Source organism: Brassica napus, chromosome C8 (genome assembly GCF_020379485.1).
Source record: "Brassica napus cultivar Da-Ae chromosome C8, Da-Ae, whole genome shotgun sequence".
Classification (NCBI taxonomy): Eukaryota; Viridiplantae; Streptophyta; class Magnoliopsida; order Brassicales; family Brassicaceae; genus Brassica; species Brassica napus.
In genome coordinates, this window is record NC_063451.1 from 45,415,342 (window position 1) to 45,427,352 (window position 12,011).

At 34.4% G+C, this 12,011-nt stretch overlaps 3 protein-coding genes across 5 annotated transcripts; 2 read left to right on the top strand and 1 right to left on the bottom strand.

Annotated features, from left to right (window-relative positions):
• Positions 1 to 292: 292 nt before the first annotated feature.
• Positions 293 to 3,413, top strand: LOC106414894. 3 transcript variants are annotated; one of them, XM_013855474.3, is made up of 12 exons: positions 293 to 408; positions 547 to 705; positions 816 to 886; positions 977 to 1,165; positions 1,242 to 1,289; positions 1,370 to 1,498; positions 1,570 to 1,716; positions 1,817 to 1,914; positions 2,007 to 2,112; positions 2,221 to 2,322; positions 2,431 to 2,583; positions 2,779 to 3,413. In XM_013855474.3, exons 6-12 carry the CDS (start codon positions 1,424 to 1,426, stop codon positions 3,298 to 3,300), a joined length of 1,203 nt encoding a protein of 400 aa, XP_013710928.1. In that variant the 5' UTR covers positions 293 to 408; positions 547 to 705; positions 816 to 886; positions 977 to 1,165; positions 1,242 to 1,289; positions 1,370 to 1,423; the 3' UTR covers positions 3,301 to 3,413. The 3 variants fall into 3 exon arrangements, with proteins under 3 accessions (XP_013710928.1, XP_048621169.1, XP_048621168.1); XM_048765211.1 differs by lacking the exon at positions 293 to 408 and having other exon boundaries at positions 525 to 705; XM_048765212.1 differs by lacking the exon at positions 293 to 408 and having other exon boundaries at positions 514 to 886.
• A 2,859-nt stretch (positions 3,414 to 6,272) lies between these two features.
• LOC106414896 (eukaryotic translation initiation factor 5B-like) lies at positions 6,273 to 7,674 on the top strand. The gene is made up of 4 exons (XM_013855478.3): positions 6,273 to 6,519; positions 6,634 to 7,119; positions 7,202 to 7,321; positions 7,398 to 7,674. Exons 1-4 carry the CDS (start codon positions 6,424 to 6,426, stop codon positions 7,572 to 7,574), a joined length of 879 nt encoding a protein of 292 aa, XP_013710932.1. The 5' UTR covers positions 6,273 to 6,423; the 3' UTR covers positions 7,575 to 7,674.
• Positions 7,675 to 10,455: 2,781 nt separating this feature from the next.
• LOC125591286 (factor of DNA methylation 1-like) lies at positions 10,456 to 11,368 on the bottom strand. The gene is made up of 2 exons (XM_048765214.1): positions 11,050 to 11,368; positions 10,456 to 10,982 (listed from the first exon to the last, which is right to left on the bottom strand). Exons 1-2 carry the CDS (start codon positions 11,108 to 11,110, stop codon positions 10,651 to 10,653), a joined length of 393 nt encoding a protein of 130 aa, XP_048621171.1. The 5' UTR covers positions 11,111 to 11,368; the 3' UTR covers positions 10,456 to 10,650.
• Between the last annotated feature and the right edge of the window lie 643 nt (positions 11,369 to 12,011).

Sequence of the window (12,011 nt, forward strand, 5' to 3'; positions counted from 1 at the left end):
AGTACTCTGTTTTTGTATATGAAAACTGTAATTCGTTCAATGAAAACAAATGGCTGTTAAAATAGTCTTACAGAGAAAACAATGAACTCCTACAAATAAGCAACTACTTGAACAAGCTTGGACCTAAAGACTCGGTACTGACTTCGTGCTAAACGCACTACTATTATTAACTTAAACAAATAAACACGACAAAGACCAATTCAAACTTCAACGACTTCAAACTTCCAACGGCTCTCATCTCTTTGATTTGCTCCAACAGATCCGGGGGCAGAAGGTAAACACCGTTTCTTCACTTTTGCACAGATTGATTTTGTAAAATAAACCCTAATCCCTTTTATTGTTTTTTTTTTTTTTCAGGAACTTATCACTAAAATCTTCACTGATGCATCAAATTCCAGAGGCATACAAGTAAGAATTTGAGCTATAGTGCATCTACATTCCCTAATTAGAAGACGGATTGATAAATTCCATTCCCTCTTTGCTGCTTTTTTTTTTTTTTTTGTTTTTTTTGGCTTTGTGATTGACATCATATTCCTTCTTATTCAGGCACCAGATGAAGACTGTTTAGGAAAACTACAGCGCATCATAGAGCGAGTTCAGTATCTTCCCAATTTAGAGCATTCGTCTCTGTCTGACGTTTCTGAAGATTTTATCATCATCAGTTACCCGAGACTTCTCGATTGTTCAACTCATGCTAGTGAAAAGGTACACATTTTTTCAATAGTCTTCAATTCACTAATTTCTTGGGTTTTTTTTTCTTTTTTGAAGTACCCAAAGCCTTAGTTTTGAGCCAAAGTTTCATGACAATTACCTAGCCTTTCTTGAGAAAGTTGGTCTCGATTCATTGTACCACGAGGTTCTACTAACAACGTGTGTCATTTCCAAGGTATTATTAACCTCTGTTCTTTTGTAGCAATTTGCAATTTCCTGTTTGGTGTGTTGTTGTTTAATTATTTAAATTCATCTGTTGTTTCAGGCTCTCTTATCTCCTGAAACTCTGTCACATCCGACGTTCAACCAAGTCCCTCCAGGCCGTACTCTACCATCTTCAGAATTTTTACTACGTGTTCTAAAAAATCTAGGTCGTTGGCTTGGGAAACTGGTGGTCACTACTAAAAGCTTTCTGTCCAAAACTGACATTGACCTCAAGTCCCTCATAGTTGAGGTAACATATCTTCCTTTCATGGTTTTCTACATTGTTCTAGTCACTGACCACAATTTTAACTCTCTGCTTTTTTCAGGCCTACAAACTGGGTTTATTGACCAAAACCATCCCTTTTGTTCTAGAGGTTTGTGTTACATATCTCACTTCAGAGGTGTTGATTAAAATAAATGCTTGATTCCAAATAACTGTGTTTTTTCGCTGTAGTTCCTGGAGCCTTGCAGCAAATGTCCTTTGTTTAAACTTTCAAATCCATGGACAATGATGATTCTCAAGCTGTTATATGAGATTTACATGATGTCAAACATGCAAGAAAAACTTCGCTTGAGCATTGAGGTACACTATTGACATGGCTTACTTGTGCGCGGTTAGTTATATATGATGTTATTCTTTTTTCTTTGCTCTAGGGATCGTTGGAGAAGTTTGGTGTTTTGGAACAACTAAAGCCAACTTCCGTACTGCGAGAAAAGCACAGAACAAGGGAGAGCAGTGATGGTTGTTTTCCCATGACCAAAGCTAAAGAAAACCCGCTTGATGTTGCACCTGATCGCATTGTTAGTTCTATTTCTATCTTTCCTTATATTCTTCACCCAAAAGGGATAGGTTGAAAATGCTTTCCTCTAACGTCTTTAATTGACTGATATTTGAGGACAGGACCTCCTCATGTATTCAAGAGAGAAATTCTCTGAGGAGTTCCTTGTTACCATTAAGAAATCAAGTTCTTTTTTTGGAAATTACCCAGAGCTCGAGAGGTCTGCCCCCCCTTTCTTTAATTGTTGTAATTGCAAACACTTTTACGTTTCTTTGTTTTGTAGTTTTCTAACTTTTTGCTCCAATCTCACAGGAAAATGAAAGATCTCGTGCTGCAAGTTTTGAAAAAATTTGGACCACTGCTTATCAAACTTGCTGCAACTGTTGCACACGAGCGCGCCAAGGCAGCCTTTTTTATGGTAAGGGTCATCTCACTTCTCCTTTTCTTCATGTATTTCTGTCAATTTTGCATGCATGAAAACGAGTTGATTTTTGTTAAGTCAAATTCTTTATCCTTTATTTTAAAGTATCACCGTGGTAGAGAGGATTGGAGTGGGACTTGGACATACTTCAATTACATAAATAAATCTGGGTGTTTGGCTAAAGAGTTTACTCAACACACGGGCAAGGTTTTGATTCTTCTGAAGCTCGTTCCTCATTTTTATGTTACGTTTGCACTTTTACTTTAGATCAATGGACCGCTAATTCTTCATGCTTTTAACATGGTGTTTTCTAAGATATTTCTTGGCGGCTGGATGTCATATCTTGTTGGGGACTTACTTCAGAAACATGATGTTGCATATGGTCTTCAAAGCGAAATAGTTGAAGGTGTGATTGACGACAACCTTGAATGCATCTGCGAGAGACTTGGAGAGTGTGCTGAAATGGAGGTTTGTGTTGATTTCTAAGTAGCGATTTGGGGGATACGTTCCTATATTCGAGGATAAGTTTATATACACAAAACTGTTACACGATATGAGGAGATCACATCCTCGAATATAGGAACGTATCACAAACAAGAATTGGAATATTCTTGATTGGCTAACAGGGTTAGACTAACTAACATTTTCTCATTGCATTTGCAGGCAAATGTATACTTTAGGAAACAAATAGATTCATGGGCGCTAACGAGTCATAAAAATCTCGTGGATGAAATATCTCACGAGTTGGTGAAAGATGTTACTGTCGATGCTATGAGCAACTTCCTGGAAACTGTTCGAGAAATCTCCGCGGAAGAAAAATTGGCCGCATTATTCAAGGTCGTGTGCGACCAATTTGATTTCCAGAAAGATCCCCCTAGTATCTGTATGTATACAAAGAAGATGGCCTACTTGGATCCTCTGTTGAAAGGAGAAAACGGAAGAATGCAAGATCTGATGCACGCTCTGGAGTATTTCTGCAGAAACTCAAGTTTCTCGAGGGGGCTAGAAGATTTAATCGTGGATGGTTTCCGTCGAACAGGGTATTTAAATGAGGCGGCAATTCTGCAATGGTTTGAACAAGGTCGTACAAGGGCTGAAAATAGAGCTCAACCGTGTGAAAAACTTAGAGATCCAGCGCTTGAGCAAAGAGAAATGCAATTGGATCAGTTATTTAGTCAGATATAAACTGTTTTAGTTGTGAGTTTTATATTTTTTTTTAACAACTATTTTATTTATATAAAATGTAACATTACACATAAAATAATAAAAATACAACCAAATGTAAATTTAAAATAAAATACAACATAATTAAAATTTGAAGAAACTTTCTTCTGAATTTTCTTTGAATTTTCTTAATACAACATAATTAAAATTTGAAGAAACTTTCTTCTGAATTTTCTTAGGGCAATCTTCATGTTTGAGTATCGGCCATGCGATGAAACTCCAAACTCCAAACTTTTTTGTTTTCTTCATTGTGAATTTTATATTATGTGACAATGGCGTTATAATTGTTTATAAATTTGAAAAATAATTTATAAATTTTATAAAAAATATTATGATGGGTAAAAATTGAAATCATGTAATTATAAACATATAAATTAAGATATAGTAAACTGAAATTTTTTTACACAGATGAGTTAATGTGGTGAGTCATAGTATTCTTTGGTTTTGGATAACATATGTTGTAGTATTGTTTGTATTTTTAGGGTTATATTTAGGAAGCTGAACATTTTCTTGAAAAATTAAAATTTGACATATATGTGTTTATTTTCGTGTATATTAAACACTTTCAAAGTTTATTTTAAGTTTAGTGAAGTGTTTTTTTCTATTTAGTTAATTATTTAAGTTTATGATATAAAATTTAGGGTTTAAAATTTAGGGTCTAGAATAATTCCACGAAATCTTCTGGGCGAATAGTATATTTAGAGTTAGAAGACTTCCAGAAACTCGTCTAATAGAATGGAAGTCTTCTGAATCAAAAATATTTAACTTAAATGGAAAATTTATCTCCTTATATAAAAAAATATACACATTCTCTCTCTTCCTCTCAAATTGTTGCAACAAAAATGTAATGTTTCTCACTAAAACTCTTCAACCTTTCTCTATTATCTTTGAACTTGAAAACATCAAACTTTATATGAATTTTTCTTTTTTTGTCTCATCTCACTAATTTATTTTGCTTTTTGCAGATTTTTTATCACATGGTTCTCATCTTCCACTCTTTTAAAGCTAAATCTATAAATTTGGGATATCTATTTTTTTTTTGTGTTCATAAAGGTAGATATATATATAATATTCCACTTATTTTCTCTTTTTGAAGTCATTTTAACGTTTTTGGATATGCAAGTTTTTCGGATCTGAATTGGATATGCAGGTTTTTCAGATCAGGGTCAGACTCCAGAAGACTTCTTAAATATTATGCCCATGAAGACTTCTTGGTAGTCTTCTGACGGAGTCTTATTCCATGTCTCTTCTTTCATAATAGATCTGAGCGTTTTGGTAAATCTTCATGTCTAATTTTTTTTTTCATTTGGTAATATTTTGTTGCATAAAGCTCTTATCTTTTTCTCAAACTAACACTTTCCAACATTTTTCTAATCTCTTTGAACTTAAAAACACTAAACTTTTTTTTATTAATTTTTCATTTTTTGTCTCATGTTTTTCTCACTAATTTATCTTATTTTTGCAGATTTTTATCACATGATTCTCATCTTCCACTCATTTAAAGGTAAATCTATAAATTTTAGATATCTATTTTTGTGTGTTTTATAAAAGTAAATTTATTTAATCTTCCACTCATTTTCTATATTTTGAAACCACAAATTTTTTTTGGATATGCAGGTTTTCTGGATCTGACCCTTGAAAACTTTTGAGAGGTCTTCTCGAAAATCTTCAATAGTATAATGCATCAGAAGACTTCCTAAAAGTCTTGTGACTTCGTGGAAAACTTCATTGAAATTTTTAGATGGAGTCTTCTCTTTCATAATAGATTTAAGCTTAACATTTTTTTGGAAACTTAAAATTTGACATATATGTGTTTAGTTTCATATAGGAAGTTTTCTAGACCCTTAATTTATACCCTAAACTTACATAACTAACTAAATAAAAAAAAAACACTTCATTAAACTTAAAGTAGACTTTGAAATTGTTTAACATACATGAAACTAAACACATATAAGTCAAATTTAGAGGTAGAAGACTTCGAGGAAGTCGTCTAATAGAATACTTCCCTGAAAGTCTTTTGAATCGAAAATATTTAACCTAAATGTAATTTTTTTCCTCTCAAATGGATGCAACAAAAAAGTAATAACTCTTCAGCCTCTATCTAATGTTTTTGAACTTCAAAACATCAAACTTTATATGAATTTTTCATTTTTTTTTTGTCTCATCTCACTAATTTATTTTGTTTTTACATATTTTATATATATTTTGGATATCTATTTTATTGTTATATAAAGGTAAATATATCTAATTTTCCACTCATTTTCTTTTTTTTAAAGCCATTTGAACGCTTTTGGATATGTAGGTTTTTCACATCTGGGTTTGGATATGCAGTTTTTTCATATCTGGGTTAGATTCTGGAAAACTTTTGAGAAGTCTTCTCGGAAGTTTTCTAAAATATTGTGCGGAAGTCTTTTGGCGGAACTTTCTTCCATGTTTTCTCTTTCATAACAGATTTGAGCGTGTTTGTAAATTTTCATGTCTGTTTTTTTTTTTCATTTGGGAATTTCTGGTTGCGTAAAGCTTTTACTTTTTTCCCAAACTAAAACTCTTTTGGATTTGGAAACATCAAAATTTATATCAATTTTTCTTTTTCTTGTCTCATATTTGGTTGTTTTTATGAAGTGTGAAAAAAAACTACGGTAATTAATAACCTGATAAAAACTAGTAAAACTCAAAACCCGGGATTAATCTGTGAGCCGACACTGGTTAACTCGGTAAAAACTTTAATTTTTTTTTTATAATATTTATATAGAAAAAAACTGATCTTATATTTTCAGTGATTAAGAATATTATGTTCATATATCTATTGACGAGTGGTGTAAGAACATTGACGGTCAACAATTAATTCGATAAAATAATGAACATTTTTTATTAATAAAATAAAGAACTTTTTGAGGATTTATTTAATTTCAGCACAAAATAATAATTAGAATGGGCCGCCGATAAATTTGGTTGGGCCGAAAAGAAAAGGAGGAGGATTGTGATGACTATAGATAGGTCTTCCCCCACCACCCAACACGACGATCTTCGTGGTGATTGTGTTCTCATCGCGTAGCTTAGCAAAAAAAAGAAGAAGAAAAACCAATGGAACAAAGCGAGTCTGCGTATCGGATCCGAGGAGCAACAGCTTCGTATCTGAGGGGAAAAGGAGTAGTTTTGGAGGAAGATATTAGAAGTCGGGTAAATAAATTTGGTTCAATCTTTTCGTTCTCAGATCCCCCATTATGATATAGTTTTGGGATCCGAATAAAAATTGAAAACTCAACTCAAAAGCTACTGTCTTTTTTTTTGAAGGAGGACGGTTTCTACACTGCAATGAATGATGTGATGGGATTTCTGAAGAAGAAAGAGGGGAAGGAGGAGGGGGTTTATGCTATAGCCTCTTCTTTTGGTTGCTTGTTCGAGTTGGTCCTACATCTGACATCAGCGGAGGTGAATATTCCTGTTACTGGTCTTGGCGTTGGACCAGTCACCCCTGGGGATATCAGGAAGGCCACTCAGAGGAGGAAACATACCGTCTTGGCGTTTCAAGTCGAGGTGACTCCAAAGGCGTCTCAACTAGCTCAAACTTTGGGAGTCAAAATCATCTGTGGCGACACCGTTGAACACCTGTGCCAACAGTTTCAGGAGTTTAACAATGAGCTGGGAGAGGATAAGAAGGAGTCAGAGAGTGATGTAGCAGCAGTCTCCCCATGTCTCCTCTCCATCTTACCCAAGTGTGTGCTCAACAAGGAAGACCCAATTGTCGTGGGAGTTTATGTTGTCGAGGGTTTTGTTAAGGTATGCTTTGCTTTGCTTGCTTTTTAATCTTCACAAACTGTTGTTTTGATTTAACTCTCCTTCCTTTTGATTTTGGTTTCAGGTAGGGACTCCCTTATGCATTCCACACAGAGCTTTTGTCAATATAGGACGGGTTGCATGGATTCAGAAGGACCAGCGACCCGTCGAGTTCGCCGGGGAAGGCGACAAGGTGATTATCAAGGTAAGGTTTTTAAGTTTATCCCCTTTGGTTGATTAGTTTGGCACTTACTCATTTGCTTTTGCCTTTTGTCATGCAGATTGTTGCTGCTGACCCCAAAACACAACAAGGGATGATGCTGGGAATGGATTTGTACGAAGCAGATGTGCTTGTCAGTCGCACCTCGACGGTAGCTGTCTACCAGGTCGAGATCAACCGTCAAATGGGGAAAATAATAGAACTAACAAACAAACAAAAAAATGTCCTCATCATTTGAGTGATCAGATCTCTTTTATGTCATTTATTTCTCTTGTTTTTAAGCTTCAGTGTTGTTTCTCTTAATATTTCTCTAATGTTAAATCAAGCTTCCTCTTCCAGTTTCAAAAACATTCATCTCCAATAATTAAACAAAAAACAGCTTCTCTCGAGCTGCATGTACAAGAACATCTAAGACGGATACAAAGAAGAATGCTTATGCCTCTTGTTTTGTGGTCCTATCTTGCATGTAAACCTGTTGCTGTCCACTCATGTTGCATGACACAGCTGCCACGATGAAGAAATATATGATACATTTATCTTGACCATCAATATGTTGCAGCGTTTTGCTTTTGTTGTAACGAGGTGTTGAGTTGAAACGATATAGTAATGTATGGTGCCACGATCATCCCTGTTGTTTCCCTCTGAACCCTTGTAACTGCCTGCAAATAATCCAGTCGACCAAGTGACATATAACAAACACTCCTTCTGCTTCTCGTCCATATCCTTTAGAAAGTGACCGTGGACCAGTTTTTAACAGCACCAACTCTGAAACATTTGGCCATGTCTCACATCCCAACTCCCATATCTGTTTGAAAGCAATATTCATCGCCAAACAGAACAAATCTGAAGCACAAAGTCTTATACACCAGCACAGTAAATCCTTCAATAATATGCAGCAGACAAGGCATCTCTTCGTGCTCCTCACCAGTAATATATATCACATGAAAATCCGCAACGTTTCTGTGCTTCCCACAGTCCCTTACATTGTGGTGTATTGTCCCAAGTTGCTGCAACATAAAGGAACTTTGAGACTCAAACTCAGATCCTGATCCAGAAGCACAAACTGACTTTCCAACAGAGGTAAAATTCTCCTGTTCCTTTTCTGGTAGACATACTCGCACATGTCTGGGCATGCACAATCGACTCATCATGTACCCACATGAAAATAGTCTATTCCCCAGATCTGGAAGCTGTGGGACAGAATTGGTCTCCATATTTGAGTGAGTTATCTTCATTTCAAGTGTTGCAATCCAATCAGGCTTCAGTAAGCATTCTGTATGCAGATGCACAGCTGTGCCTTGAATCACATCGTTATACTTGAATTTCCATGACTTTTGGAATTTTTTCTTTGCTTCCTGTGTTTATCAAAATCCTCACTGATTTCTTTGCTATCTAGAATCTGTAATTGCTCCACATGCTGAACCATATGAGTCTCGATGCCATATCCAAAATACTCACCCATGGTTTCACCAGATCTCCAACTCTGAATATTTCTGCTTCTCTTGGCAGTGGCACATGATCATGATCATTATTTCCAGAATTGATTCAAGACCCTCTTCCTTAAGAGCTTCACTCATTGTAATTGGTTCCTGACACTGAGACAAGTTCATTGAATCTTTCTCCCCAAACACTTCCTTCTCGTGAAGCAGGGAAAAACTTCAGTAAGCACTTCGGGTAGAGATCTTCTCAACTGTACTAAACCGAGCAGTTAATCTTCTCTTAAACTCTCTCCAATCTGGATAGTTCTTCATTATACTCCATCAAGATTCAACAACACTAAATTCATTCAGTTTCTCATCATCTGAAACTTGACAGATTCGAAAATACTGTTCAACCCAGGCGTGAGGATAAGCTCCATTAAACAGTGGCATCGGTTCCAGAACAGAGTTTTGTACCTGATTCGATTGCGCATACGGTTTGATGTTCGTACCTCCATTGGCAATCGATCATGAAGTATCGTTATCGTTAATGACTCTCCTCCATGGATTTCATCTTCGTCTCCGTCATTTGTTTTTCTGCGTCCGATCTCCACTGAACCAATGATTCAACGGAGTTTTCCAGCTGAATAAAAGGCGATTCACCTACTCCGTCGCCCCCGCGCTCAGCTCTCCGATCGTAACACTCGCGTTCTCCGATCGATCCCCACGCTCACCGCACCAAATTTTTTATGAACCCAACTCCCTATTGATCCATAACACACACAGTACAGTGAATCTCTCCTCAAGATCTCACTCGCTCTTTATTTTTACTATAGCTTCTCTTTGTCTCAGAGTCTTATCCTCCTTCTTTCTTCTTCCACGTCATCAGCTGGAGCTACTTACAGCTTATCACAGAGCCAGCTCAAACCAGTACAATACACCAAGTGAGTGACATTCTGCAAGGCAACGAGTCCAAAGTGACCGTGGACCAGTTTTTAACAACACCAACTCTGAAACATTCGCCCATGTCTATGATAAATATATGTATGTGTATTTTTTATGAACCAACTCCCTATTGATCCATAACACACACAGTACACTAAAAACTGTTTAAATTGCATATGATAAATTTAATTTGTTTTTCTAAGTTCATGTTGTAATTAAATTAGATTTTGTTGGTTTGAGTTGAAAAAACCACTAACATTTTTTTTAATGAAAACACAAAATAAATAAATAAAAAATTTAAAAATGTAATGGTTTATATTTATTATTTTGATTTTTATTTCATTTTGATATAGTTGAGGAAATCTAAATTAAGAATAAGTAATACTCTTTTAAAGAGTTTCAAATTATAATATAATTGCACTAATTATCTTTCTCACGATAATAAATTAATCCAATTCCAAGATAAATAATTTGAAATATGATCTAATGTCATAGAATTATAAAAAGTTGTATTTAAAAGTACTATATAAATAGTTTCAACCAAAGTTAAATAAAAAAATTATAATGAAATTTGATTTAACTTTTAGTGTTTTAATAATTTTGTTTTGTAGGCTATTTTAGCATTTGTTGAACTCTGTTTTATAAAAAAAAATATTTGCTGGAAATTTTTTTCATGCTATTTGAAAATATTTTTATAGATTAAGTTTTATAAATTAATAGAATATTAAATTTCTAGCAGAATTTTACATGACTTGCATACCACATCATATCAAATAATTTACTTCAAATAAGTTAGAGTGAACCAAACCGTAATTTAACCGAAATAACTTAAAATCAACCAAACCGCATATAAATGTTTTCTGCGGCGTACACGTCGGTTTTGAGGTCGAATTCTCTGAAGTTGAATTGCCAGATGCAAGGGTTGTTGTTGTTCCCGAAGGTTGGGAGGTTTCATTGCGAGTCGGGTGGAATAGGCTCTGCATGATCACCACCAGCAAGTTCGGTCTCTAAGTACTTAGCCAAGGCGAGATGATTAGCCTTCTGTTTAGCACTTCTGCTGACGGATCCTTTGGAGACACCAGAAGCATGCGCCATCAGCTCCTTGTATTTGTAGTCTTGCTTCTTCTTGCCTGAACAAAAGGGGCATCTCAGCGTTCCGTTCACCTTCTTAACCTTGTAATGCCCGGTTTGGAGTTTCAGGTAGGGTTTTTGGGAGTAGTCATCGATCTCTGACTCGCTGATCTCGGACTCTTCATCAGGTGGAGGTGGAACATCCATCTTACCTGCTTTTGAGATAAGAAGCAATCAAGAGGATGGATTATAAAGAAAATCAGAAAAAAACCGAATCACTTTTATAAGAAAGCAAAACTTCACAGGAAAGTTCATGCAGCAAAAGGTTTGCTCTGATCATTCTGAAGATGAAGCTAAAGGAAAGGCCCAAATTTTGTATAACCGAAAGTGAAGCATTTTAAAATAATTTTATGTAATAATGTGGTATTTTTCTTGTAGTTTAATATTTAATTATGTATTTCTATTCATAATTTTATATTTTAGTGTAATATTTTATTAATTAATATTACTATAATATTTTATATATGTGCTAGTTATCTACAAAAGGTTTATGGATTTATATTAATTATGACAAATATAAGGAACATAGTGTAAATTATAAATACTACATCCGTTCTCGAAAGTAAGATGTTTTAGATTTTTTTTTTGTTCCACAAAGATAGATTTTTTATATTGTTAAGGTATTTTTTTATACTTTTGAGGAACATTAATTGAGAATATTTGAATTGATTAAATTTTATTGGTGAAAAGTTATTGGAAAGTGTATAAGAAATAAAAAAATAAATTAATTTATAAATATTTATTAAATTCTTAATAAGCGTGCATACTCTAGAAAATCTTACTTTCAGGAACAGAGAGAGTAATTTTAAAGTTAAAATTGAAGTTTTGTTTTTAGAGAAAAACACCTTGAAACTTCAAATATAATAGAGAATCTTTTTGGAGATGTTCTAAATCATCCGAAGAAACAGTTATGAATAAAGAACACTTATAACAACTACATTGAAAGTCAACGTTCTGAAGGAAGATAAACATGTATTGAATGAGCAAACGCATTCAATTACAACAGTGGCACATAATTCTAGATTTCCTCTCAGCATTTACTTCTCCTACCTACACTAGATATTTTACCGGGCTACACCCGGGTTTATTCAAATAAAATTATATTTAATATATATATTACAATATATTACTTCTATGTTATAAAAATATAAATAGAAATTGAATTAAAAATGAGTAAAACT